Source organism: Sphaerodactylus townsendi, linkage group LG01 (assembly GCF_021028975.2).
Source record: "Sphaerodactylus townsendi isolate TG3544 linkage group LG01, MPM_Stown_v2.3, whole genome shotgun sequence".
Classification (NCBI taxonomy): Eukaryota; Metazoa; Chordata; class Lepidosauria; order Squamata; family Sphaerodactylidae; genus Sphaerodactylus; species Sphaerodactylus townsendi.
In genome coordinates this window covers 88,447,570-88,475,059 of record NC_059425.1, presented here as the reverse complement: position 1 = coordinate 88,475,059, position 27,490 = coordinate 88,447,570, and the positions used below count along the sequence as shown (strand labels likewise).

Sequence of the window (27,490 nt, the reverse complement as noted above, 5' to 3'; positions counted from 1 at the left end):
AGTGATGTGCAATGTGTCTGCATTGTACTGGTTAGGTACGATGAAGTGGTACCGACAGTTTCAGAACATGCTTCTAATCTTTCAGAAGACATATTGGTAAGGGAGTTCCCTTCTTGAAAAGATACAATAACCCCAACCAGTAGTTCTTTCAAGTTGCTTGTAAAACATACTACCGTATATACCGGCGTATAAGACGACTGGGGGTATAAGACGACCCCCCCACTTTTCCAGTTAAAATATAGAGTACCACCTGCTCAGTACCACCCACTCAGTACCTGGCGTATAAGACGACCCCAGACTTTACAGATGATTTCCCAGGGTTCAAAAGTAGTCTTATACGCCAGTATATACAGTATATGGGCTCAGTATTATAAAGATTTTCAGCCAAAAGTGACTGGAAGCAAGGCTGTAGTGCAAAGTTTTCTCTCAACCATATTTGCAGCTAATTCAATAATAAACAAAAACAGTTCTATTTCTTTGCAGACTACTAAAGAAGCAGAGGACTTTCAAAGTTTATATTTAGTGTTCTGTTCCAAAACAAATATTTGTCTTAAATTTTGCTATCTATATTTGTATGCTTTAAATTCTCCCTTGAAACTTTTATTTTCCACAGCATTGCCATGTAGATTTCCAAATAAGGAGCCTAGCTGAATGTTGCTTTTAAATTACAAATTCTATGCTAGGCAGTCATTATACTTCAAAGTCAGACTGGTTAAAAAAAATGATAGGAACAGGCATGCAACACTTGGTTACTTGTCTAAAAAGGATTTTCAGAGCATAAATATATTTGTAATTTCCTCCATATCGTTCCACTTTTTCTCTTAAAGAGAATGAAGATATGCCTGAAAACTTGCTATGTTGAAATCAATTATTTTTATTTATTTATTTACATTATTTATAATCCACCTTTCTCACAGGGACTCAAGGCAGATTATACATAGTGAGCCAGTGAAATTACAAAAATTGGACATTCAGTAACCAATGCATTCGGATTTGATAGGTCTGGAACTGACAGAAAGAACTGAAGCATAATTTAAGTATCACATGATACATTAAACAGTATAAAAATTACATAAATAGAAATTACATAGTCAGCTGCAACGTGACAGCACTTTACACACACTCGTATAGCTTATGGTATCCAGGATCCTATAAGCAATACGTGTGTGTAAAGTGCAGTCATGTTGCAGCTGACTAATGGCAACTCAGGAGAGTTTTCAGGGCATGAGACTAGCAGTTCAAAACAGAGGGGGAGGAATGGGTTTTTGGTGCTGGTGCAGGGCCACATTGGCATGTTTACCCACCCTGCCAGCATAGATGGCACCTACACCATAAGGGAGGACAAACTGGGAGGCAGTTGTGCACCATGGAGCTCTCCAGCGCCTGACAAGGAAGAGCCTGCACCCTTCAGAGCCACATCAGCCCAAAGGTGTAGGCCAGCACAGCTGGGGGAGGGCTAGGGGCATTCCTAGAGTGGAGCCGACTTTAGACAGCTTCCACTGGGCTTTCTCATCAGCAATGCCCCTGGTGCAGGGCATTGGAACTTACAGAAACTAGTGCAGGGCTTGGAACTTGGAGCCTGGAAATGGGAGTGTAATTCCTTTTAGCCCTATGGACGGCTTTCAGGCTTGGGGATTCTTCAATTTGTTCTGCCCCCCCCCCCCCGCCCCGCCTCCTGGAAGGCCTCTGGAGGCACTGCAATGGCAGAGCCATCCCTGGCTGCCCTGGCCTTAGGATTGGTCTGTAACAATTAGTTTGCCATTGCCTTCCTGTGCATAGCAACTTTGGTGTTTCTTGGGGATTTCCCATCCAAGGACTAACCAGGGCCAATCCTGCTTAATTTCAGGGATCTGATGAGATCAGGCTAGCCTGCGTCATCCAGTAGTATAGACAACAGTCACTAACAATTTATCCAAACAAGTGTGTAAAACCATGTTGTGTAGTTCAGCCCTGTTACCTTCACAAAATAGCCCTTTTGAATTGTTCAGTTTTTCATAGTTTGCAGAAAGCCAGGAGAGTGAGAACTTTCTTGACTTCTTCAGGCAGACCGTTCAACAAGGGTGGAAAGATAAGCCATTGACTACAGTAGTGTCACAATTTTATTCTTTGTCTTTTTACATCTTTGATCAGTTCATATTATCTCCAGATATGCATGGTAAAAACTGTAGAAAGTTTTAATTTGGATCAGCGAAGATGTAATGGAGTTATGGCATGGTAAAGAACTGACCTGTATGAATTTGGGTGGGCTCAGTGAAAATATGCTGTAATCCATGGAAATCAGCTATGGTTAGCACATGTAGCTTTGCACAGGTTGCATCACCAAACAAAATACAGCATGTCTGAAATCACACAGGGAAGCTGTTTTTGCCTTGCTGTCATCACGTTTAAAGTGGACATAAGGCTAGAATTTTAGAGCCTAGATTAGGGGCGTGGGGGGAAATGGCATCTGGGGCAACATGGTGCCTGGGCCCCCCCCCCCCCCCCCCCCCCGGCCTACTTACCTTCGTTCAGCCGGCTGCAAAGAGCAGCTGGCTGGAAAAGAGCAGCCAGGACATGAGTATTGGAATCAAAGTGGGAGGGTAATATTATTTTTCTCTGTATGTATAAAACTTCGATAATATTTAAGTTTTTTTTAAAAAAAATCTGCATCTTGACAATTTTTTTAAAACTTTTACACTATAGTCCCAGAAGCTGGTAATGCAGTTGACATGATAAATTACCACAGTAGATTTGGACTAAGAAGTTGTATTAGGAACACTTTCTGTATGGGAGGAATATAAAGCTTATAGATTCTTAGGCTGTTAGTGGCACGTGACAGGATCCCCATCTAGATGGTCTCCTTCCTATGTGTGCAGAGCTGTGCACTTGGATATATTACCATATATAGTAAAAGGACTGTATCCAGTCTACCACTATTTCATGGTGAAAGTATGGTATGTTCATTGTATATATAAGGAAGAGAGTTAAGGCGTTTCTTATCAATAAATGATTGCATGTCCAACTGGTCTGAATCCTTCTGGAAATAAAAGTGCATGAGCCTCTTTGCATGTAAGAAACCACACTATTTCTTAGTAGGGATTTAATTAATACAATTAATTCAATAAACTCAACAGTTTAAAATCCTTGTATTGTTCTTAATCTAGGAAGTATATTATCTCACTATAAATGATGTGTTCACAAAATCTGTGACGTATCAGCGCTATTAATTAGACAGATTCTTAAACTCTGGAAACTTAACTAGTTAAAAGTCATTCATGTGGGAACCTTGAAGGAGACCCAAATAACTAGTTTTCAGACCTTCCTCCTGGGAAGAGTTTTGCCATTCACAACACAATAGGATCAACACAGGTAATTCTTGTTCCTCAGATGGCATCATCCTAAAGAGATGAACTATTCTAAGCCCATTGGCTTCAGTAGACTTAAGACAAGTTTAAAGCTTTTAGGCCTGCAGTGTAACTAATATTGGCTACAATCCTATGGATGCTTTCCTGGGAGTAAGCCCATTCGTAATATCGGAATTATTTCTGTATTGACCTAGTTAGGATTGATCCTATTACATAATTAGAAATCACATAATAATTTGGAATACTATTAAATTAAGGTGACCAGATGGTCACCTTCAAGAACCGGGACGGGTGGGCGGCCCCCTCCAGCCTTGTAGCCAAGACACACACACCACTAACAATTCATGCGCAGCCACACACACTCGCACATCGATTGCCACACGGAGCGCACAATCGCTGTACACACAGAGCTGGCTACACACACTTTCGCACACACACCCATTCACGCAGCCACCCACACCTGGAGCTGCCACACGGAGAGCAACACACTTTCGCACACACACACGTGAGCCACACACACACGCACACACACACTCCACACGCGAGCCACACACACACTCGCAGAGACACAATATTACATGGTTTGGCCACACACACTCAAGACGCGCACATGAGGAGCACACTGCCTTCTGGGGTGCTGCCATTTCCCACCCTGTCACAGGGCGGGAAACGGCAGCGCCCCAGAAGGCAGTGTCTGCCTACAGCCGGAGTGCAGATGCGCATCTTGACACTTGGGAAGATTAGCGCACAGCCTTCTGAGGCACTTCCGTTTCCCACCCTGTGACAGGCCGGGAAACGGCAGCGCCTAAAGAGCAGTATGTCTCCTTGCGAGCAAGGGCTGCTGAGGAACTGCTGCACTGCCTTGCGCCCCAGAAGGCAGTGCGGCAGCCTTCCAAAACCCGGGACATTGGGGAAAACCCACAGGACGCGGGACAAGTTCTTTCAAGGCGTGAATGTCCCCCCAAAAGCGGGACAGATGGTCAGCTTATATTAAATGCATAAATCAACCAGTACTTTGGCAAGAGGGAAAGTTCTTTTCATAATCCGTCCTTCTATAGAGCAGTGCAGAACTGCAAATATATGGAATGTATTATGTAGACAACTTTTATGCTGCCTCTCTCGAGAACCTTCCTGAGAAACAATATGTATTTGTTATGTTTGTCCTTGGGCAAAAGACCTCTCATTTGCTAAACAAACTCTTCTTTCACCCACTGTTTAACCCCTCAACACTCTCATCCTTTATAGTAGCCAAATGGTTCAACAAAGGAATGCAGCTCCTGTTTATAATAAAGATGTGCTGCCAAATGCATCTGACTCCTTAAAACTGATATCTGTGTTGATGGGCACACCAAATTAGTTTTACAGCAGGAGTTTATCTTTGTATGGCTTGCTAGGTATTTGCAGTTCATACTCCGTATTATTCATTTTGATATTTGAATGAAGAGTACTTAGCAGGAAAAAAATCTTACCCTTTTCAAACTGGCAACAAGATGCATGAGATGAGGGTATAAAAGAAAATCTCGAAATAATTGTCACAACTTTATAAGTTCTGATTCATTTTGTGGCTTTCAACACTTGTTATTTAGGATTAAAGTGACAAATGGGCACCCTTGATTTGAGATTGCACTGATTTGACACTGAAATGAAGAGCTGTTATTTCTATAGTTCAGACCACTGTACAATATCAGGTTCAGGGCAACATGGCCCCAGTGGGCCCTCTGAGTGGGCCCAACTCCTTTCCCACAAATAAGTCTTCTACTTCTTGACCCAAGATGAGTCAGGGTAGTCGCTTATGATCAGAGTGACAACATCTTTATATTTCTTAAATCTGATATCAATATTGTCATAAATATCTGTATTGCAATTATTGTCAATTAAGAAGTGAATGATGGTTTCCTGTTGAAGGTCAATGAGCAAAATCGGTCGTATCTTGTTCCTACAGCGATATAAATTGCATGTTTCTTTTCTAGGTGGAACTCCTAGTCTGAGAATACTTTGGCTTAGCAAGGGACCAGAGGCTGAAAAGCGACGCTGTTGCACATTTCTGGCATGTTTTCAGCTTCAAGATGTAACAGAGGAGCTCCAGGCTCTGGAAGCTTCTGCTGCTGCTGTCTGTTCCTTGTTGATGTACCTTGCTCTTCAGGTGGAGGATTTTATGATTTAATAATCAACATTCATTGCTTATATCTGCAGTGAATTAATATTATCTATAAGTGGATTAATATTATCTCAATCGCCTCAAATATTAAACCAACAATAATTACTTCCCTCTTTTTCATGATCATGTTTTCATTAATTTTAGGATTTTCACTAAGGAATAACAAAAAATTCCTATTAGGTACCTGGAATTACATGTGCAGTTTTCTGGATTGTGGTTATGAGCAATCATAAGACATGGTTAAATGATAAAATAGGAATATTTATAATAATATTTAATGTATGTATAGCATGTTCAGTGTTTGAAGCACTTTACACATCTTATCTTATTGAAAGCACTTTACACACAATATTGCAGCATCGCTGTAAGTAGGCCACTATCATCATATCTGGAGTGAGGGGAGTTCACCCTGCTCTGCCCCTCCGTTGTCCTGTCCATCTAATGACCCTCTTGAGGGTGCTTTAAAAAAAAGAATTAGAGGGAAAGGTGTTGCCTTTATTTCATTCCTTCTCTTCCTCTTCTTTACGACTGTCTCCTTCACTGCCTAGACAGATGTCAAACTCCTTCTCATTGGCCCAGTTCTTGGGACCTCTTAAAAGCAGTGCACAAAGCTGTTCATACCCATGGGTATCTCCACTAGTGAGAGGTCAGGAGCTGTACCTGCCATCATGACCACCTTCAGTTTCTGTCCCCTCTGGAACATTTTCCAGATACCACCAGTCAGCTGTTGAGCTATTGTCACTTATAAATAGGACCAGCTCCTCAGCAGTCAAACAAATGCACAGTTCTATAGCAGCTTCCGAGTAATTCCCAGGATTTCTACACTCCCAGATGCCCATGCTGTAATTATTGGGCTAAAGCTGAGAGTATGGAGCTTGACTAAGGCCAGCTAGTGAATGTGTGCAGTATGGCATGTGCCCTGAATACCACTTGAAGGGGGGGACACCATCCCTGTCTGCCTGTCCACCCACCCATTGTCAAGCCCCTCAGTGTCGCTCAACCATTGGTGGTGGCACATCCACTCCATGCCAAGCCAAGCTTGAGGGAGAGGCTCCCGCTACTCTGAGCCAGCAACAAGGTGACAACTGGCCAGCAGAAGGACTGCCAATGCCATTTTCAGGGTTGCCATAGGTGCTATTTTCTGTAGATACACCCCTGAATTTGTGGCAGAGATTAAATTTGAACTGGGGATTCTTTGGATCACAATTAATTCTCTTAACCAACATGCTACATCAGTTTCTGAAGTATTGGAGGAGGAAGGAATGGTCAAGTACACGTATGAGTTTTTGCATAAACAGAGGAGGTGAATACTGGACACGGCTTCGGAATAATTTGCCTATAGAAACTTCCCCACTATTAACAACTGTGGAGCCTCAGGTTGCACAGATGTATAAATGGTTCAGATCTGATCTTGATGAGTAAAGTTCTGAATGTGCATTCCTGGTCATTACTTGGTAGTGAGAGAAATTTTGATTGCTCCTGCTCAGGGGCACTTGCATCACTTCACAGCTGTCTTGAATAAATTATACCTTGCACATGACAAATCCTTAGTCCACCAAAGGCTTAAGTTCTCTTTAAAGGTTTGTTTTACAGTAATCAATAAAATTAAGGGTGACTTTAAAAGAGATATAGATACCAATCAAAGCAGTTTCCCAACTGTATAAATTCTCATAGCTTACAGCAAGACAGACCGCTAAAGGAAATTGCTGTCGCGTGAGTCTTTGTTCTATCCTGTGTACCTTACATTTCAGATCTGATTGCATATTAGTTATCAGCTTTCTATCCTTGTTTCCATTAATTTAGTCAAAACATTACAGAAGTTATTTTTTAAAAGGGTAACCCTCCTAAACAGAACTTTATTGAATGAAACAACAACACTAACAGCAAAAAGCAATCCTTTGTGTCATAGCAGTACAGTTGATTGGAAGTAGCATTTGATGGATTGTCCCTAAAGTAATTGAAGCAAATTACACCTAAGCATGCAATCAACATGAGATAGATGGACTCAATAAAGGAAGTAACAGCTTTCATTTTGCAAGGCCTGTGAGAGGCTGTTAATGAAAGGACGTTTTGGAGGTCTTTAATTCACAGGGCTGCCATAAGTTGGAAGCCACTTGGCATCGCAGAACACAGAAGTGTGCAATCCACCCACTGTTGCTAGGACAGCTGAATTACTAGTTAAGCCAAGTTAAGAAGCTCCAAAACCCCACAGAGTAGATATCCATATGGAGAATTCATATGAAAATTTGTGTTGCTGTGTATTGATAGAAGGATCTATAAATTATTACTCAAATCTTTATTATTATTGTTGCTGCATTATCACTAGCAAATAAGCTCTTCTACAGTAAGTGCAAGTTGTGTGTAGCCCAGTGTAGGCAGGAAAGAATGCATTGTGATGGAAGTTGTGGGATAGTTCATTGTAGCACCCTAGCATGAAAATGGAAATATTTGACCCAACTTTCAGAGGGAGTCAGTAAAGGGTATGGAATAGAGAAGACTAAAAAAATTAGTTTGGGGAAGGAAAAAGTCCAGCAAGGATTTTGACTCTGCTGGAAAGGTTGGTCACTTAGATCTGGTTCTACTGGACTCCTGTTTCATGTTTTTCATGTAGTGGAAAAGAGTTTTTGGATCCAACTCATACTTTTTATATTAATAGCATTTAAATTCATTCTATAGGAGTTCCTAATATTGTAACGGAAAGCCGGGGGGGGGGGGGCAGGGGGGGGGGGGGCGGCTGCTGTCTGCCAGTAGGAATCATCCCCAGATTGGAAGTGAGGCTAAAAGGAGCTAGAGTTGTGACATACCCTTCAGGGATGGTGATAAGGAAACACACATGAATAAGGCTGTGGTGCAAGTGCGACATTCCTGCAATAAGGACTTTTGATAACGGAGAAAAGTTATCATAGCTCTAGGCTAAGTTTCTTTTTGAAATCTCTTTTAGGTGGACAGCCTCTCTGTGGAAGATTTGAACGCATTTGTAGCTCAGGCTGTATGCCTTGAGGGGAAGTCAGCTGCTCAGCTTGCAGACTTGCAGGTACAAGCATGGCATCTACTCACATAAGGCCAGTGGTGACACAAAGAGGACCAATTTATGGCTACCTGTTTTACCTTTTCTCTTATTCAGAATTATTCGTGAGGTTAGATGTGAGAGTCAAGGTATCAGATGAAACGCCTGGTTTATTTACACTATGTATTCATTCATTCATAGTCCTGCTCAAAGTGGCTTGCAATTAAAGGAATTAAAAATGAGGCCTAAGACACACGCAGCATAAAGTCTGTTCATAACACAGACGCAGAAGCTTGTAAGATTACATCTCTAATTAAATAGCTGTGTAAAAAGATTTTATTTTTTAAAAGTTTTTTATTTCTCCCCTACCCTTTTTTAACCAAGGCAGAATGTGTTTTGGCCTGGTGTATAAAAGAAAGTAAAGTAGTTGACGTGAGCCTCAAGGGGTAGGGCACCCCAGAGGTGAGGCAGCACCACAGAAAATGCCCTGGCTCTTCACCTGTGAAGATAGGAGCACAGAGCAGGGCTTGAGAGGCATATCTTAACTGGTTGGATTGATAGTATGGGAGGAGACAGTCCTTCAGCAACTCTATCCCCAAGCCATTTAGGGTCTTAAAGGTAAGAATCAGCACTCTGAATTGTGCCTGAAAGCAGATGGTTAGGCAGGGCAATCCTCTCAGCACACTGGTGATGCAGCCTCTTTAACCTACCCTTGGCAATAGCTTGACCACTTCATTTTGGAGCAACTCAAGTTTCCAGACCATTTTCAAAGGCAGCCTTACACAGAATGCATTACAATGATCTAAGTTGGATGTGATCATTGTGACCAGATCATGCTTTTTAAGATGGTTGTAGATGGCTGCGGTTGATAAAATACACTGTGGTGGAGGAGATCTGAGCTTCAAACCATAGGCCGGAATCCAATAGCACCCCCAAATTGCAAACCTACTCCTGGCGAAGTGCAACCCTCTCTAGGGCAGGCTGACTCCACAGTCTCAAAAAACAGCTTCTCCACTGACCAACACCACCTGGGTCTTGTCTGGACTGAGCTTCAGTTTATTGGCCCTTTATTGGCCATTACTTTCGCCAGGCACCTGTTCAGGATTTCCACAGATTCATCTAGTTTAGCTGATAAGGAGAAACAGAACTGGGTTTCATCCACATATTGGTAATACCTCACTCCAAATCCCCCAAAGGACATCTTGCAGTGATTTCATGTAGGTGTTAAATCGCAAGGGGGATAAGATACACATCATGGGGATAAGCAGTCTTCCCTCATCATTTTCTGGAATCGGTTGGTCCAGCAAGAGCAAAACCACTGAAGCACCATGAATAAATTAAGGTTCTTACTCCAGTTTGTCAAGCCTCAGATTTCTCTGAGACAAATCCTTTATGGAAAAAGTTAACACTTCTGTCCTGAAGATGGTTTGATGGTTTTAGTCCATGAAACCCTTCCTAAAGCCATTCAAACTCTTATATTAAAAATAAAAATAAATTAATCCACAGTGTTGTGTACTTTCTCTCCAAAATTTTGTGTCATGGTAAATCACAGCTCAAAATGTGGAGAATGAAAGCCACCAACCCTTCCCATTGGTCTTCATAATCAGTACTGTGAACTCTGTTCCTACAAGGTACAGTACAAATTATTTGTCATGAGCTCTCTGCAGCTATAGTCACCATCCCCTTTTCCTCAGTATGCTCATGAAGTGTGGAATATAGAAAAGGAACCATGGGCTCATCCCACAGAATGAGAAAAAAGATGTCAACTGAGAGGTAAAGTAATTGGTGCACAGTGGATTATTCCGTTCACTAACCAAACTCCTCTTGGTCAGTAAAATCTCTGTACTTTGTCTCCACAGTGACAAACCAAGGTCTGTGCTCTTCACCCAGTAGAGACTACAGCCCAAACAAACAAAATGCAGCCTCTTCTACATCATTCCTGGTGGCTGTTTCAGTTGGAACCACTACCCCCTGCTTCTCCTGTAATGTTCACCACCTTGAGAATGTGCACGCTAGAAAGGAAGTTTTAACACATTTATAGTACAATCCTGAGCACCATCAATGGGCATGGCATTGCACTGTTAATGGGGCACTTGCTTCTTAATTGGAAAGTTCCCTCGGCCAGTACATTAACATTTTTACACAGGTTGTATCTGGGTTCCCCATTCTGAATTTAATCAGATGGCAGCTGCAAGTGTGTAGAAGTCTGATTCAGGTTGAGGAAATGGTGGTGGTGGGGAGCTGGGGGGTTAAGCCAACACGCTTAGGCCTGATCTGAATCATTACCCCACACATGTGGGAATTTCCTGTGAGGACTTCATAGCTGACAGGCGAGAATATTTGACTAAATCAAGAATGTGAGAGAAGAAGGCCAAGCAGCCAGCTAGCTCAGGGGTCTGCAACCTGCGGCTCTCCAGATGTTCATGGACCACAATTCCCATCAGCCCCTGCCACAGTGGCAGGGGCTGATGGGAATTGTAGTCCATGAACATCTGGAGAGCCGCAGGTTGCAGACCCCTGAGCTAGCTGGTTAATGAGAGATTCTACCTGATGATCCAGAGGAGGGCAACCAAAATGGTCAAAGGTCTGGATTCCATGCCCTGTGAGGAGCAGCTTAGGGAGCTAGGAGTATTTAGTCTGGAGAAGAGCAGGTTAAGAGGTCACATGATAGCTATGTTTAAATATTTGAAGAGATATCATGTTGAAGAGGGAGTAAGCTTGTTTTCTGTTGCTCTAGAGATAGGACAAGGAGTAATGGATTCAAGCTTCAGAAAAAGAGATTCCACCTAAACATTAGGAAGAACTTTCCACCAGTAAGGGCTGCTTGCCTCAAAGGGTGTTGAAGTCTCCTTCTTTGAAGGTTTTTAAACAGAGGCTGGATAGCCATCTGTTAAGAGTGCTTTGATTGTGTATTCCTCCATGGCAAGAGGTTGGTTTTGATGGCCCTTGTGGTCTATTCAACTCTAATTATACCTGGGGTCATAACATGTGTAGATCTTACAGAATTAACAACACATTGCAGAACTGGAGATCAGTCTGCACTCCTCAGCTAGTTTTATAATCTTTGTAGTCTCCTAAACAGTCACACAGTTTTTTTAAGGAAGTAGTAGAATTGTCTTGCCACATTTGTGATTCAGAACGATGCTGCTTTCACTGAATATGCAAATGTATGTAGCCAAATGACATCTTGAAAGTATTAAGTTCTGCTAAGTTTGTTTGCATAACTTCTCATTTCTGCAGCTGGGTTTTAATTATTTCACATGATGGCAAAAGAACACAAATGCCATAATAAACTTGAATCATGCCATTTCATTGAAACAAACAGTACTTTTTGACACAGAATATAAGGAGTTGTACAGCATACACAAGACCTTCAGTTATTTTGATTTGTTATAATAGAAGATGAATTTGCAGTAACAAGAGCTCTTCTACTACTGGTTTACATAGAATGCATGACATGATATTTCAGTTTTCACTGTGGTCCAAACAGACTATACTATGGATAGTTAAATGTACCCAAGATTAGTAGTTTTATTTTATATGATGGTGTATTTCTGGGTCTTCATAATTGACAGCTTTTCATGTGCACTACATGTAAGGGAAGGAGGTTTTTTGGAAATAGAGGAGGCTTCTTTCGCAGCAATCTTGTGGAATGTTGGGTTGCTTTGAACAGAACCTAGTACTTTTTAAATACTGCTGATCCTGATAGCAAAGTAAATGGGCCACTTGCAAGTCATGTGTCTGTGCCATTTCCCATTGTTCATTGGTGCATTTGCAGTGGAATTCCAAGCATGTTCCGTCTGCCCTCTGTGTACTGTTGGTACCTGCCTTGTTCCCCCCCAGGTAAACCAGCCTTTTTTCCATGCCTGTTGAATTCATCAAAGAATTGTATTGCAAAACAGGATTAGCATTACATCTGCATAACCTAAAAGAGAAAACAAATACTGTAATTAAATCAGCACATCTTCTAACTGGAAATGTTTCTCTTTGTGGCAAAGTAATGTATGTGACACCAAACAGAAGATTTTACATTTAGAACCTTTGAATGCCTGGCTTTATGGTCTTCCACCATAAAGACATAAAACAAACAGAGCCTGAACATGACATGTTGACATGTGTTTTATAGGTTTGTTTATGAGTACTTTTGTATTGGTTTGTGAAGGAACTTTTATCTGAATTGTGTTTTTTTTTTCTGACTTACATATTTTTTATTCTGGCTCTGACTTAGGTCAGAGGCATGTTTGTGTATATGTGCACATACATACAAAAAAATGAGTAATCACCCATAGTCTACTCTAGAGGTTCCTTGTGCATTTTGCTTCTCTGATGTACAAAAGCCATCACATCCATCCTGTTGCCCAGAAGTATTATTTAAGTGGGCTTGTTTTCAAGGAGCAGTGCATAAAATGTTTTGTTTAATTGTATTGGTTGAAAAATGAATATCATCTAAATTGACTGTCAGATCCTCTGAATTCAGAATTCAGATCCTCTGAAGATGCCAGCCACAGATGCAGGCGAAATGTCAGGAGAGAATGCTGCTAGAACACGGCCATACAGCCCAGAAACCACACAGCACCCCAATAAATATCATCCTTTAAAATCCCTTATAAAAATAATTATTTGACCTAAAATAACAGATAAAAAGTATCACAAAAGTAGCTGCAGTTGCCCCAATCACCAGAAAGATCTGGCAGCAGCAAGACCCGCAAGTTCTGTCATTGTGAATCTCTTGCATCATTCAGTGATCTCTGTCCAACCAAACCAGTGCACAGTGTCTAAAAAAATCCATGGCAAGCCTCTTGTCAAGATGCAGGGGAATGAAATGACTCATGTTGATGGGACCTGGTTAAGGAAAAACTTATGTTTCCCTTTGTGGATCTGGTACTCCACATCTGTGACTTAGGCATAGAAAACTGTGATGCACCAGTGACCAGATGATATAAGTTGCTGTGGAATTTGCTGAAGCCATAAAGAAGTACAACGTACGAATTAAATGCCATGACCACGCCCAAAGAGAAGAGAGTAGAAGAATTCAAGCTGATCAGACATGGGGATCTCCAAATGGGGCAGTCAGAAACATGGGGGGGGGGGGGGCTGGCCACAGTGTTCCAGGAAACCATTATCTGCCAAAAAAAATATCTCCCAGCTGGTATGTGGAAGGGCAAAGGTCAGTATATGACAAAACAAAGAGCAATGCGTAGCACACTAGAGCTGCATAATTGGCTTACAAATATATATTTTTACTTGTCCTAACAACAAATATATATAAATTACAGTGCAATCTACAGATCAACAGGTGTATATAAAGTAATATCCTTACACTACTCAGTGTCAATATAAATTAATAAAACATGCGTCTTTGAGGATATTGGCATAGTCCTCCATGTTTTCTATGCTTTCCTACTTTTTCTACTTTAACATTTTCATTTCTTATTGTAGTGACATAATGAAATTACTGCTGAATCATTTCTTTGTTACTGCTGAACCATTTCTTTGTTAACAATTAGATAGTCCGTGGTGCTCATTCTCCCCCCTGACCAATAGGTGTATTCAGCTGGGTAATCTAAGTCAACCCTCCCATTCATTATTCTTAAATCCAGATTGTTTGTCATTTGAGCTAACTTATAGCCGGTGTAATTACATTTCTCATCTTTGAAACGTCTGCTGTAAGGGAAAAGGGGGGCATCAATATCAGGTACACAAGAGTTATATTTAAAATAAAGCGATTGGTCATCCAAACCCATTCTTGCGTTAAAGTCCCATAATAACCAAGGCATTTGAGTGAGCAATCATCAGCTCCGCAACATAGTTTTCTAGGCCCCTCCAATCCCTTCGGGGATGAGGCGGCCTATAAATTTAATAAATCAAATCAAATCAAATCTGACTGAGATATATTTTTGGCTGGAGGGAAATACACATTAATAATCAAGAGCTTGAACCTATTGAACCAGATTTTCATGAAAGGATATCAATAAGGAGTTACCTTTCAATTTGGTAGAAATTAATATGCACAGGCCTCCTTTAGCTCAACCATGAGTGGAGGCCTGGGCAATGGAGGGTGCAGCTCCTGAAAATTCATCTTAGTGAAGGTGATCAGTCCTCCATGTTTCTTGTGCTAAAATAAAATCAAAATCTAGCAGATATCTAAGTGTATCATTTTTGCACCATCTGTTAGTCCATCCCATAACATTCCAAGAGAGACGAGAAAACCCTTGGCTCCGAGACAATAATTCACTTTGCTTTTTCTCCTCCAGTCAGTCCACTGAGATAATATATAATTCCCCATTAACATCATTATAGATACAACCATTTCCTAGGCCCTTACAGTATGTCATAAGATGATAGTGTTTATCCAGGCCTGATTTCTCCCCTTCTACACCTGTGGAGTCTTCTCTGTCTTGGGGGAGCAGGGTCACCATTGTATCTTGGGCCTCCCATGGAAGGGCTGGATCACATTTCTTGTCCAAAAGCTTCTTTCTGAGATCAGTCAGTCTATCCACTATTATTGTCTGATCATTTGTTGGAAGTTTGGAAAATGACTGTATGAGGTCCTCTTCTATTTTGTTATCTAAATTAATATGATTGCCAAGAAGGGATCTCTAATTGTTCCATCCAGTTAATGAGGTCCTTAGTGTTATGGCTGTTTCTGTTATCTGCATAACATGTTTGGGAGTTTAAGTTAAATTTTCCAGTGTTAGAGTGAAAAAGTTGTGATATATTGGTATTTTGGAATACTCTGCTAGTATATATGCCCTTCTGTGCTAATCTTTGTTTCATTTTCAGCAGCTGTGTTGGAATAGATGGAGACCTGAAATGTAGTATCACCTTCTGGGTCTGCCTTGGGCCATAATGTCTGTCAAGTTCAAAATGCAGTAGGCGCCTCCCAAGTAGACTGCTTAGGTGTCTGATTGCATTATTCTTAGTGTTTTATCTGATTAGTTGATCTTTGTAAGGGAGGATTGTCAAACACAGTTTATTAGGTTGCAAGACCAAATTCTGTGTAGACTTGTGTCTGGTTTCATTGCCCTTTATGAAGCTCTTGTGATTAGTAGCAGTCGAGATCTGCATGTTATCTTTATCTGGTTGTAAAATTGGAGGTTGCATTAGTGCTTGATGAAGGTTGGCCATTTCGCTCTCAAGCCGATTCAAAGAGTTAAAAATGACCTTGACAGTTCTGGCAACCCATAGCAGTATTTTGGGACACTCATTTAAGCAGGTGCATGCATTTTCATCCAGGGCACTGTCTGTAGAATCTTTCCCTCCATTTCCCTCCAAGTCAGCTGAAAGGCTGGCCTCCTTTATTTCTTCATCACGTAGTCAATTAGAGGAGCGTAAAAGTTGGAGATTGGGAATCCAGACAGAGCCAGGCTGTCATCCTTACAAAATTCATCTATTTTAGTTTGCTTATTGACTGGTCCGCCTGTGTTTTCTTCTGTGTCATTTCCATCTCTGCGTCTCTTTCCCATAATGCTGGTTAGTAATCTTATGCGCTTGGCAGAGGTGCTTGGCAGAGGTGTGTTTCAGAGCAGGAATGATGGATAAAGTTGATTGTGCTATGGAAAATAACTCAACTCCCTCTCTGTTGATGGAATGTCAGTGGGGTTCTAAGGAGGAGTTAAACAATTCTGAACAGACTTTCTATAATGCCCTATCTTACGTCTAATGTTAATTATCTTACGTCTTTGTCTAATGATAATGATAGCCTACAGCCTACTACGCTATAATGCCCTTTCGCGTTATTATACTAATGGGATCTATAACAAAATACCCAAAGAGGGTAGAATCTGCAGCTGTCAAATAGGAGGTGTTGAAAATTCAGAACATATATTATTTGAATGCTCATTTTATGATGAGATTCGTGGGATGCTTCTCCCTTGTGACCAGGCAAACTCCTTTTCGAGTAAGAAAGAAAGGATTAAAATACTGTTATCTGATACTAATAACAATCTAACGTATTATGTTGCCAAGTTTGCCTGGATATCTAGCAAAATCAGGAAGGTCTGAGCAGAGCTTACTGGCACTCAAGCCAGCTTTAACTTCTTAATCTTCACCAATCTATTAGCTGGACATGTAACCCCAGTGACAGAATGGGATGACCCAGAAAGGCGTCCAGTCTGAAATGTAGTAGAATGCTGCAAAACTCCATGAGGCTTGGAGGAAGGCTAGCACTACCAGGCTGGGACCTTGATTGATTTTGTATTAAGCCCTTAACAACCTTGTTTAAGGTAACCGCAATTTTGTTGGGAACTAGTGGGAAGGTTGATTTTTTTTTTTGCTATATTGTAAATGTTAGAAATTCTAGAGTCAGGGTGTTTGTGTATGTAAATGGTGGGAGTTTTCTGGGAACCTTCATCTATCTTGAAGCCCAGTCTACCAAGCCTCAGAAGTTCTGTTAAACCAAATCCACCAGCAAAGAAGTATTAGAATTGGACTTGGCAATATCAGTAGGACTGTAAAATAAGGACTTGAAAATGCAAACTTAACAGGACTGCAAAGTGTAAATGTTAAATGTTTTAAAAGTGTTATTTGTTAAGTAAAGTAAACTGTTTTGTTTAAATTTGGTTCTTTGCAACTCCTTCCAAGTACTGCCCCACAGAACCCACAAGCTGAGGTTACAGACACACCACTGATTAGTCAGAACTTATGTCTTGAATCTTCCGATGCCTATCATATGCAGGAGCAGCAGTGGCAGAGGAGGTTAAGAGCTCGTGTATCTAATCTGGAGGAACCGGGTTTGATTCCCAGCTCTGCCGCCTGAGCTGTGGAGGCTTATCTGGGGAATTCAGATTAGCCTGTACACTCCCACACACGCCAGATGGGTGACCTTGGGCTAGTCACAGCTTCTCGGAGCTCTCTCAGCCCCACCTACCTCACAGGTTGTTTGTTGTGAGGGGGGAAGGGCAAGGAGATTGTAAGCCCCTTTGAGTCTCCTGCAGGAGAGAAAGGGGGGATATAAATCCAGACTCCTCCTCCTCCTCTTCCTCCTCCTCCTCTTCTTCTTCTTCTTCTTCTTCTTCTTCTTCTTCTTCTTCTTCTTCTTCTTCCTATCTGTTTTAACCTATATATTTTTGTAATTTCTGCAATTTTATGATTTTAATTTTTTGTACTTTGCTGGCCAATGACCCTAAATAAAACTGATTGATTGATACTGCCAAAATTAAACAATTTGTGCCCAATCTCACCATGAAAAATCGCTATCCTTCATTTGCTTTGTTTAAATCTTTACTTTGGTCAAGCTAATTAAAGGGTTAATCTGTAAAAATGTAATTATTTGCTAATGACAATCTGTCAGCTGACCTGATGAACTGAGAATATAATTGTAGTGCTCTAGAGTAGAAACAGGAACCCCCAAAAAGTTATTATTAGGTGTTTTTGGGTTCCTGTTTCTACTCTAGAATTATTATTATTATTCGGTGTTTATACCCAGCTTTTCTCCTAAACTTCCAAAGCAACTTACAGTTTTTTCGACCTCAAAGATAGCTTACAACCTTCATCCATCACCGTATTTTCACAACAACCTTCTGAGGTTGGTTAGATTAAGAGAGTCTGACAGCCCAAGGCCACCCAGCAAGCTTTGTAGATTTGAACCTGGGTCTCATTGCTGTTTGACAAATGATTTAAACTCTCTCCTTCAAGCCCAAGTGTTTGTATATCTAATTTGGCAAAATATTTCAAGTGTCTCCTGGCATGATTGGGAAGTCTAAAGTAATTTGAAACCCTGTATCTAAAGGATAACTTTCCAGTAAAAAGTACATGGTACTCTAGGCCTTGAAAAAAATGTATTTTGGCTTTAGGAACCAGTGACATTTTTCAGTCTTATTTTAATGACCATATTTTCAAATTATTCCTGCGTGTATGTTGCCATCAAGTTGCTTTTGACTCATGGTGACCCTATGAATCAGTGTCCTTCGGAACGTTTTATTGTTAGCCTTGCTCAGATCTTGCAAACTGTGGGCTGTGGTGTCTTTTATAGAGTCAACCCATCTCACAATGGGTCTTCTTTTCCTGCTGCCTTCAACCTTTTCTAGCATTATTGTCTTTTTCAATTACTCTTGTCTTCTTGTTATGTGACCAAAGTGTGACAGTCTCAGTTTAGTCATTTCAGCTCAGTTTAGTCAATTCAGGCTTGATTTGCTCTAGAACCAACTTATTTGTTTTTGGGGCGGTCCAGGGAATCTGTAACACTCTCTTCCAATACCACATCTATGCTTCATTAAATGTGAAGGACACACATGTTATATGAAAGGCTTATATTTTAAAAGCTCTAAAATGAACATAGGAAAGGAGTGGTTACCACTTGCGGGGGGGGGGGTGTTAAGGGCACTCCTTGAGCTGGAGGAACTGAGTACTGTGATAGAAAACAACCCCATGGAAGAAACTTCACCAACTATCCCAGCATCATTTGGGTCCTGGTAGACTACTGGGAAGCTAGGACTGTAAATTGAAAGAGATTGTGGAGGGGCAGAGTGACATCCCAGATGTTAGGAATTGACCCTTTAGGCATACTACCCTTTTCTACACTTATAGTGTAGCATATCCAATTAGGCACATGACCAGATGGTCCTGGCCCACTCTGACCATCAGCTGGTCTGCACAGCAGGTTGTGTAATGACTGGCTTCTTCCTTTTGTAAGGAAAAGGCCCCTATCATTTCATGGTGCAGGACTGAATCAGGAGTGCTGCCACTTCCCTTTGAACTATAGAAGTAAATGTAATTGATTTGGGTTTGATTAACAAACATGGTTCTGTTTGTAGTGAGTTTCTCATTCTGTTTTGATTTTCAGGTTCTTTTCAATGGAACACATAAATGTAAAGTGATATTGGGATCTTTGTTTAGGTTCCCTCTAGAGTTTTGGCTTACAGTAAATATCAGTTTCGTTCAACAGAAGTATCACTTTACACAAATCTGCTCCTGAAACACAGCAAATAAACTTTTCTGAGTATATAAACCCTAAACTGCTGAGCTGTTTACTGTTAAATATTTACCACAAAGCTTTAGGGACATTTAAGAACTGGTTATTCTAGTTTCATCCTCTCAGTGGATACCTTAGTTGGGAAGGCCCAGCTCTTCTGAGCCACACTGCCTTTGCTTGACTAATCAGGAAGGACTTAACTTAAGCTGTGGTCTTTTTAAAATTCATCTTAAGGGTGTTCTAAAAATAAATAGTATTTTCCATTCCAGCAAGTCAAGGTGGGCAGAAACATCATCTTCTGTATAAAGCTGACTGATGCCAGCTAAAGTTACCACTTCAAGGTGGCATCTCATTTATTAACAAGCTACAGTTTGTCAGCATTACGACTGTCAATTCAAGTCAGCTGGTGCCATCAGTAGTAAATAGGCTCACCAGGAAGAATGTAACCATTTAAATGTGTTCTTGTTCTTGGCCACCAGTGTTCACAGTGAAATAATTCTGTTATGTTGACTTAAGCCGTTTCTGCATGGGCCGAAATCACCGATTTCAGCCCGGTTAAACACCGTTTTGGGAGGGAGCCTTTGCACAGGCGCTGCCATCAAATCCATGCAGCATCGCTCCTGCCCCCCCAACACCAGATAAAAGTCCATCGCTTATGTGGAGGAGAGGGGAATCAAACCCAGTTCTCCAAATTAGAATCCAGGGCTCGTAACCACTACACCATGCAGGAAATCAGCCAGTTTTAAGGTACCATTGCAATAATTTGGAATGAATGGCAGTTGCTTGAGTAAGTCAGGCTTTTACTTAATTGGCTTTAATTGTTGTTCTTTAACTGGTGTAGGATTACAGTTAGATATCTAATCTGTATATGCTGTTATTTTGTAGTACACTAGTACTTTGGCCCAGTACACAGAGAGAGAAAGAGAGAGAAGAAGAGTTTGGATTTATACCTCATCTTTCTCTCCTGTAAGGAGTCTCAAGGGAGTTTATGAAATCCTTTCCCTTCCTCTCCCCACAACAGACACCTTGTGAGGTAGGTGGAGCTGAAAGAGTTCTGACAAACTTTGACTAGCCTAAGGTCACCCAGCAGGAATGTAGGAGTGCGGAAACACATCTCATTCATCAGATAAGCCTCTGCCACTCAGGTGGGAGGAGTGGGGAATCAAATTCTTCAGAGTGGGGAATCAAATTCTTCAGAGTGGGGAATCAGTTCTTCAGATTAGAATCCACCTGCTCTTAACCACTACACCTCACTGATTCCCCATATAACATATAGAGATAGGATACATTCTCAAGTAATCAAGTCTTGGCAAAAGAGGAAGATAAAAGTGTTTATGCAGCTTGTACTCTAGTACTGAGAAGCAAAAATCCCACAAAATACACATCACATTGGCCATATCTGTCCCTTCATATGTTTCTACTTTAGCACTGGAGACTGAGGGAAAAATCCCTGGAAATGAGGGTTATGTTGCCCATTGGTCTAAGAACATCAATTCTTGCGATACTGGTCAAATACAACATGTGGCTTTATTCAAGCGGTGTAGCAGAAAACAAATCCAAAAAAAGGAATAAATTGTGTAAAATATTTAGGACACCATGTTTTCTATCATAATATCATAATAGTCTCCTATGTAGTCTGCAAATTTTTGACTGAAGAAAAACTGGGGCTCAGTTGGTAGAATGGAAAGCAGGATAGCAGCGCAAGAAGCATTGGAAGCTTTGCATTCATCAAGGCTGCTAGGGCAAAAGACAGACCAATTTAGAAGGCCAGTCTTAATGCTTTCCAGATAAACCTGCCCCCCTGCTTTCAGTGTTCTGAGCACAGAACATTGTTATTCAGATAATGCAGTCATTTAAAATTGTTGTATAATCTGTCCTTAAGTTTTGCTATTGATATAGTTGTCCTCCCTACTCTTAGCAGTGTTTCCTTTAGCCCTTTGCCCACCACAGAGTTCTAGTTGTGGGCCTGTCTAGCGGTGACATTCTCTTAATTCTATCATGTGGAGCAGTGACGAAGGGAGAGGAAACTGCGCCCGGGGCATGAGCTGCCTGTGCGCCCCCTCCCTCCCCCACTCCACCCCTGAAATGCCCCGCTTTCGGCATGTGACAGCAATGGCGGTGCCCGGGACAAGCAGCCCTAAATGTCCCCATTGCTGCTACGCATCTGATGTGGAGTTTGTTTGGTCAGTGTTTTTGTGATATATTTCAAAGGTATTTTTCCCTGTTTGTCCTAGAAGAAATGTGGGAATAAAATGGATTTTACTAAGTAGAATAGCAGTGGTTGTCATTTCTCTAAAAGGTGGAAGAAGTTAACCAAACAAATCACATTTCTGATCAGTTCTTCCTTCCAGCTCAGATTGGGGATATTGAGTCATTTCATTTTTTGGTTTCATACTATTTATTAACACTGCTAGTAGAGTTGTACCCAACATTTAAAATCTGCGTAGTTTTCAAGCTGCTAAAACGAAGCCTGAGACTTTGGTTTGTAGGACTCAGGATCCAAAAAACCAGTGACTAAAAGAGCAAAACAAAATTCAGGGAAACGGGGTATCGAAGCTGTCTACATAACTACCTGTGGGATTTTTAAAAATTAAAAATACAGTGCAAAGTGCCTTCAGCTTCGTACTGTAATTAGAGATAGATTATTTAGAACTTTGGAACCTACTTGGAAAAATAATTAGTCCTCCAATATTAACATCTCCCATAGAGGCATACTATGATAAGAATGTGAGAAAAAAAGTAATGATGGGCATGCCTATCTAAAGCCTGAGGCTGCCTGGAACATTGCCTCTGCTGTGCTGCCAAGCAGCCTCCAGACAGCTTTCAGGAGAGGCAGGAAAAAAGAAAAGGTCTCTGACTCACTGAAAAGCCCTCCATTGTCTGAAATGACCTTTCACCACGTGAAAGGATAGCATAACTCTGAGACTTGTGCCACGGTGTTCCTGGCACCAAACCCCAGGTGGAAACTGATTAAAGTCTGCTCCATCCCTGGAAACACCCTTGCCTGCAACGCCCTCTACACACACACACACACACACACACACACACTGGTGTTCAATCAGACACCAGCATAGCTCTGCGATGGCAACTACTTTTGAGTTTTGCCACCACAAAGCTGTGGGCAGCCGAATGTCAGCATCCTCACCCTCTCCACTGGCGGGGGCATCCTTTGTGCTAGCAGTGGGGGCAAACATGCTGGTGCGAGTCTGCAATACATCAAAGCAGCAATGTCCCCCCTCCCCACAGGTTGGGCCTTTTATAACAAATAGAGATATGATAAATTCTCAAGTAATCAAGTCTTGACAAAAGATGAAGGATAAAGGCAAAAGCAATAATAGTGATCTTATGGCCTTCAACCAGTCCCTCAAGATTCAAAAATGACATCCACGCAGCAAGAGGCATAATGAGAGAATTGATTGAATGTGAAAGGGTGATAACCCAGAAAAATATCATTTAGTAGGATGAATTTATAAGCTATTACTTTAATGTGAGGCATGCACAATTTTGAGGAAGAAATATCTCTCCGACCATAAAAAAAACCTTATGGACAAAGGATATCAAGTTTACAATCAGTCAAATATTAAGTGAAAATTGATACAAGAGGTTTTATCAATGGTATATTACTCAAAAGGATATTGAGAAGAATTATAAACAGAAATGTTGGAAATGTAAAAAAGTGGATGGCATTTTTTATCATATGTGGTGGAAAGTTTTTGCAATACGCCAGCGTTGGGTTGAAAGAAATACAAGGTAAAAAATCCCTGGAAATCTGGGAAAACTAAAATTCGCTATGCGAAGTCAAGTAAGCAAGACATTAAGCATTTTGCCAACAAATATTCCTTAAAACTTGGAAGAATTTTTAAAATTTATGAATATTTTTGTGGGATCTAATTTTGAAAATGTGTTTTTTGATTTTTTTTTTACTGTCTTCTGGTACTTTTTTCTCAGGTTGGCTAAGACATTGTGCCGATTTATAATTACAACAATTGAAAAAAATTCACTTTTTTTCAAAAAATAGAATGTTCTTCTGCTGTACTAAGTTTAATGAAATGTTATGCGGCTACCAAATTAAGGCTTGTTCCTCGTCTTTTTGTTTATTTTAACAGCTTGCACATATTGATTCGAGAGCTGTACAGCTTGGTTCTCTTTTCGTCCGTGGCCTGGCCACATTGATTATGGGGAATGGTGCTTGTGGTTTCCCCTTCAGAATGGACAATTTAATGCCATGGCATGTATTTGATGGAAAACTCTTTCAAGAGAAATATCACCTGGCTCACAGAGGACAGCCTTTACATGAGCTTTTGGAAGGCAATGTAAGTACCAAGACTTGGTTTGAGAGAAACATTCTTGTTTGAAAAACGGGATGTGAACTCCTGGGGTGGGATAGCTGCACTTCAGCTGGAGATGGCACAGCCATAGCTCAGCTGTGCCAGTTCCAAAGAGGCTTGCTGTGCCACGGACAACAAGCCAAGAGCTTTGCTGCCCTTTCTCCCATTAAAGTGGCCTATTCAGCTCAGTTTGTTACACTACTGATTTTCTTGGTATAAGTCTGCCTTGGCAAATAGCGGCATTCCCAGGCTGGAAGGATTCAGAAAACCTGACTAAAGCTGGCCCCACCCCTTGGAATGCCACCTTTGGCAGTAGCAAATGTCTCCTTCAGCAATAGCCGAGCTCCTGTGCTGGAGGAACGCTGGAACAGCAGCTGCACTTACGCCTGGGGGTCACACTGACATGCAGCTGCCCTACACCAGCATAAGTGCTTTTGCGCAGGTGTAAATGTTCCTTGCACTGTTGCAAGTAGCATTTACAAACAAATACAACAAATGATAAACCCTTTAATCGGCATATATAGCGCAGAAAGATTTACACCCAACACTTCGAGTGCCCTTGCCACTCCTCCTGAGTGCAGTTTCGTGGGCCCTTCAGGATTGCGGACCCCTGCAACTTTCTTTACCAAGCTATTTTTTATTCATTTTTCTGGTGCTTTCTGGTCCTGTGCATCTCCCACAGTTTTCCTGCTCTCATTTCCTAACAGCAATAAAATTGAAAATAACTATCAGTTGGCATTGTGTCAGAATCCCAAAAACTGAAACAAACTCATGTATAAGAACAGCAGTTTATTGAGTATTGAGGATCTTCTCTGGTCATGCCAGACCTGAGGCTTTGGGCCCGCCAAGAAAACCCAGTAGTTAAAAGTTAGCTTGCACCCCCCCCATCCTGGGAAAGTTTTACCTAAAAGTTGCAAATGTGAGATAATAGTAGAGATGGCCAGGCACTGACCTTGGAGCAGCACCTGGCATACAGTATATACCATCATATTAAAAGACAGTTGAAAGTCAGTTAGAAATGCAATTAACCCATTCCACCATCTCCAACATACAGAAAGCAGCCATAGCAAAATCCCCATAATAACAGGCCTCCTGACACATTGCTTCCTCTGTTCAATAAATAAATAAGAGTGCAGATTTGCTTTCCTCCGCCAATATAGGGAAGAAAAGCAGCATTAGCTTTCGATACTAAAATAGTGTACCGTATTTTGTAGAAATTCATAGATAGAGAATTATATAGAGAGACTTTCCGGACAAGACCATCGATTAAAGACCTGCATTTGGATGTCACTGAAAAGTGTGGGGAAAGATGGCATATAAGTTAAGTAAAATTAATTAATTAATTTCCCAGCCAAAAAGTTTTCAGTCATGAGAGCAAGCGGTGCTTGGGCCCATTGTGAACAAAGGGGAGTTGTGACAATGCCATACTGTCTGGTATATCAAAATGTCCTGTTGGGGATCATGTTGTTTATGGTCTTCTAGCAGCTGGAAGTTATGTGATGCCATCTCCATGCATGCCATCAAAGCACTTAACTTGGAGGCAGCCAGGGGCTAGGAACCTTCAGCAGGAAATATGGCCAAAACTATAATTGACTTAAAGCACCTTGTTTGGTTTTGCCCAGGTGAGTGCTCAGAACTGTATTTTGCCAAGACAGAATTTGTGTTTATTATGAATCTGCTAAATAAGGCAAAGAGGTTTTCAATTTCACTAACAAGCAGCATAAACCAGTGTAATTCCTCAGGAAGTGTAATGGGGGGCGACCATGGTGGTGATCCAGTGGACTCCACCTTGACCAGTAAGAGGGTAAGTTGTCAGCAGAAGACTGGTAAATTGTGAAAAAAGAGCAGACAAGAGACTGTTGGAAGAGAAGAGCCAGGTGGGATAAAAATCTTGTCCAACCTGAAAGGGCACATCAACAACCAGTCGCCTGCCTAGGAGATCATTGAGGGTACACAGTACTGCCTTTGGTCTCAAGCAGCTGAACTCTCAGAAAAATAAAGGAAGAGAAAATAGGCTGAAGGGCTTTATTATCTTGGCTCTAATTCTAAAGAACCTGTAAGAGGAAAAACTCTAACTCCTCTATTGTGACTGGATCTAGCTCCAGCTGACAGCATCCCCCCCCCCCACACACACCCCTTTCTGAATTTTTGCTAATTTCTTCTTTCCGTTGCAATTTGTGTCCTCTCCCAGTGGTTCCTGAGGGTCCTTTGATCCCCAGGAGTAGAATTTCAGGGTACTCTGTGGCTTACTGCTGCTATACCGCCCAGGCTTCATATCACCAACAATTCTTAGGATACAATTAATTTCTCTTAATTTGTTTAAATCAATGTTAAGTAAGGCTACAGCATAGTTATTATGGCATGATGTCTCTGCACTGGATTTTGCCTCTGGCTGTCCCTGAAGAGATAGGAAATGAAAGCAGATAAGTACCGTATATACTCATGTATAAATCGTCCTGAGTATAAGTTGAGGCACCTAGTTTTCTACTCACAAAAAAACTGTTCATGAACGTATGTCATGTATAGCAGCTGGAGGCACAGCTGCACATGGTTGGTACGCCGCCGCCTCTGGCCCCAGGGAGAAGGCAGCCAACCTTTCCCCTGGGGGGCAGGCGGTGGTAGACATGATTTCCCCGATCGAGTTCCCCTGCCGCCCCATCGCTGCCTCCAGATATTTTGCAGTGCAGAACAAACTTACAGGCTTGAGAAGAGGCCTGCTGTCATGCCCTCCATGCTTACCTGCTTGACCTGATTTGTGGGAACCTCATTTCCTAGGGTCTCCCTGGGAAAGCCAGCCCCAGCCGGGCCATTTCAAGGCCTGGAAGCCAGCTTCTGTTCTGGCACATCTCCCCTGCTGCCATTTGCCAGTGACATTTGCTCTGCAGGCTCCAACTCTTTAAGCCCCTTTTCTAGCCCAAATGCACATAATTGTACTCAGCTGGTCCTGCTGATTCTGGCAATAGATAGTTTAAAAAAAACCAAATTATGAAGAACTATATTTGTAGCTATTCAGACACACATAAGAGAATCTTACATTTTACACTGCATGGGTCTGCTGCCCATTGAAAAGTAATAGGTTGACCTACCCTCCACGGGCTTACAGAAAAAAATAAGCTAGTCCATGGAGGCCAGATCAACCTGGTGCTTTTCAGTGGGTCATAGACCCATCTTCAAGCCTGGGGCTACCTTCAGCAAATGGTGGCAGAGAGAATCCCTTATTGCCTCAGGCAAAATGTCATCAGGTAAGCCAAGCTAGTGAAACTGACCAGAGACCAAAAGTGCCGACAAGAAATGTTTCTTCTCTGACGCCTTTGCTGTCTGGAAAGCACCAAGAAGCCGCCTTCTTTAAAGACGTCCCCTGGACATCTTATTTTGGGTGTGGGGCTTTTAAAGATGTTCCATACATCCCATGTTCTGTGTGGAATGAACCTGTGGATTCTGCAGTGTGGTTTGTGCAGCTCACAGGTTGGTATGAATTTAACAGAAGTTGAGCATCTCATTGGAGCTGATCTCAAAAAGAGAGTGAATTTGCAATTGTTATTTTTGCCTTCTGTCTGCAGGAATCTTGGCTTTCAAAGTTTCAGAATTTGATGTCCCTTATTTGCAAAGTATGCTCAGAAAAAGGTAGAAAAATCCAGAGCAGACGACGAGAGAACAGTTTTGTGCCAGGTAGGTTTTATATTAGCTCTTCTAATAAATCCATTCTATGGACAACATCTTGGGAGAAACAAAGTACCAATG

General features: G+C 41.5%; 1 protein-coding gene across 3 annotated transcripts in view; it reads left to right on the top strand.

Annotated features, from left to right (window-relative positions):
• FAM120B (family with sequence similarity 120B) overlaps nt 1–27,490 on the top strand; it is a 58,038-nt gene that overhangs the window by 22,598 nt on the left and 7,950 nt on the right. For all 3 annotated transcript variants that reach the window (XM_048486782.1, XM_048486790.1, XM_048486774.1), the window contains exons 6-9: nt 5,315–5,487; nt 8,444–8,536; nt 23,528–23,734; nt 27,310–27,418. In XM_048486782.1, coding sequence (XP_048342739.1) covers nt 5,315–5,487; nt 8,444–8,536; nt 23,528–23,734; nt 27,310–27,418 — 582 coding nt within the window. The remainder of the gene's footprint in view (nt 1–5,314; nt 5,488–8,443; nt 8,537–23,527; nt 23,735–27,309; nt 27,419–27,490) is intronic.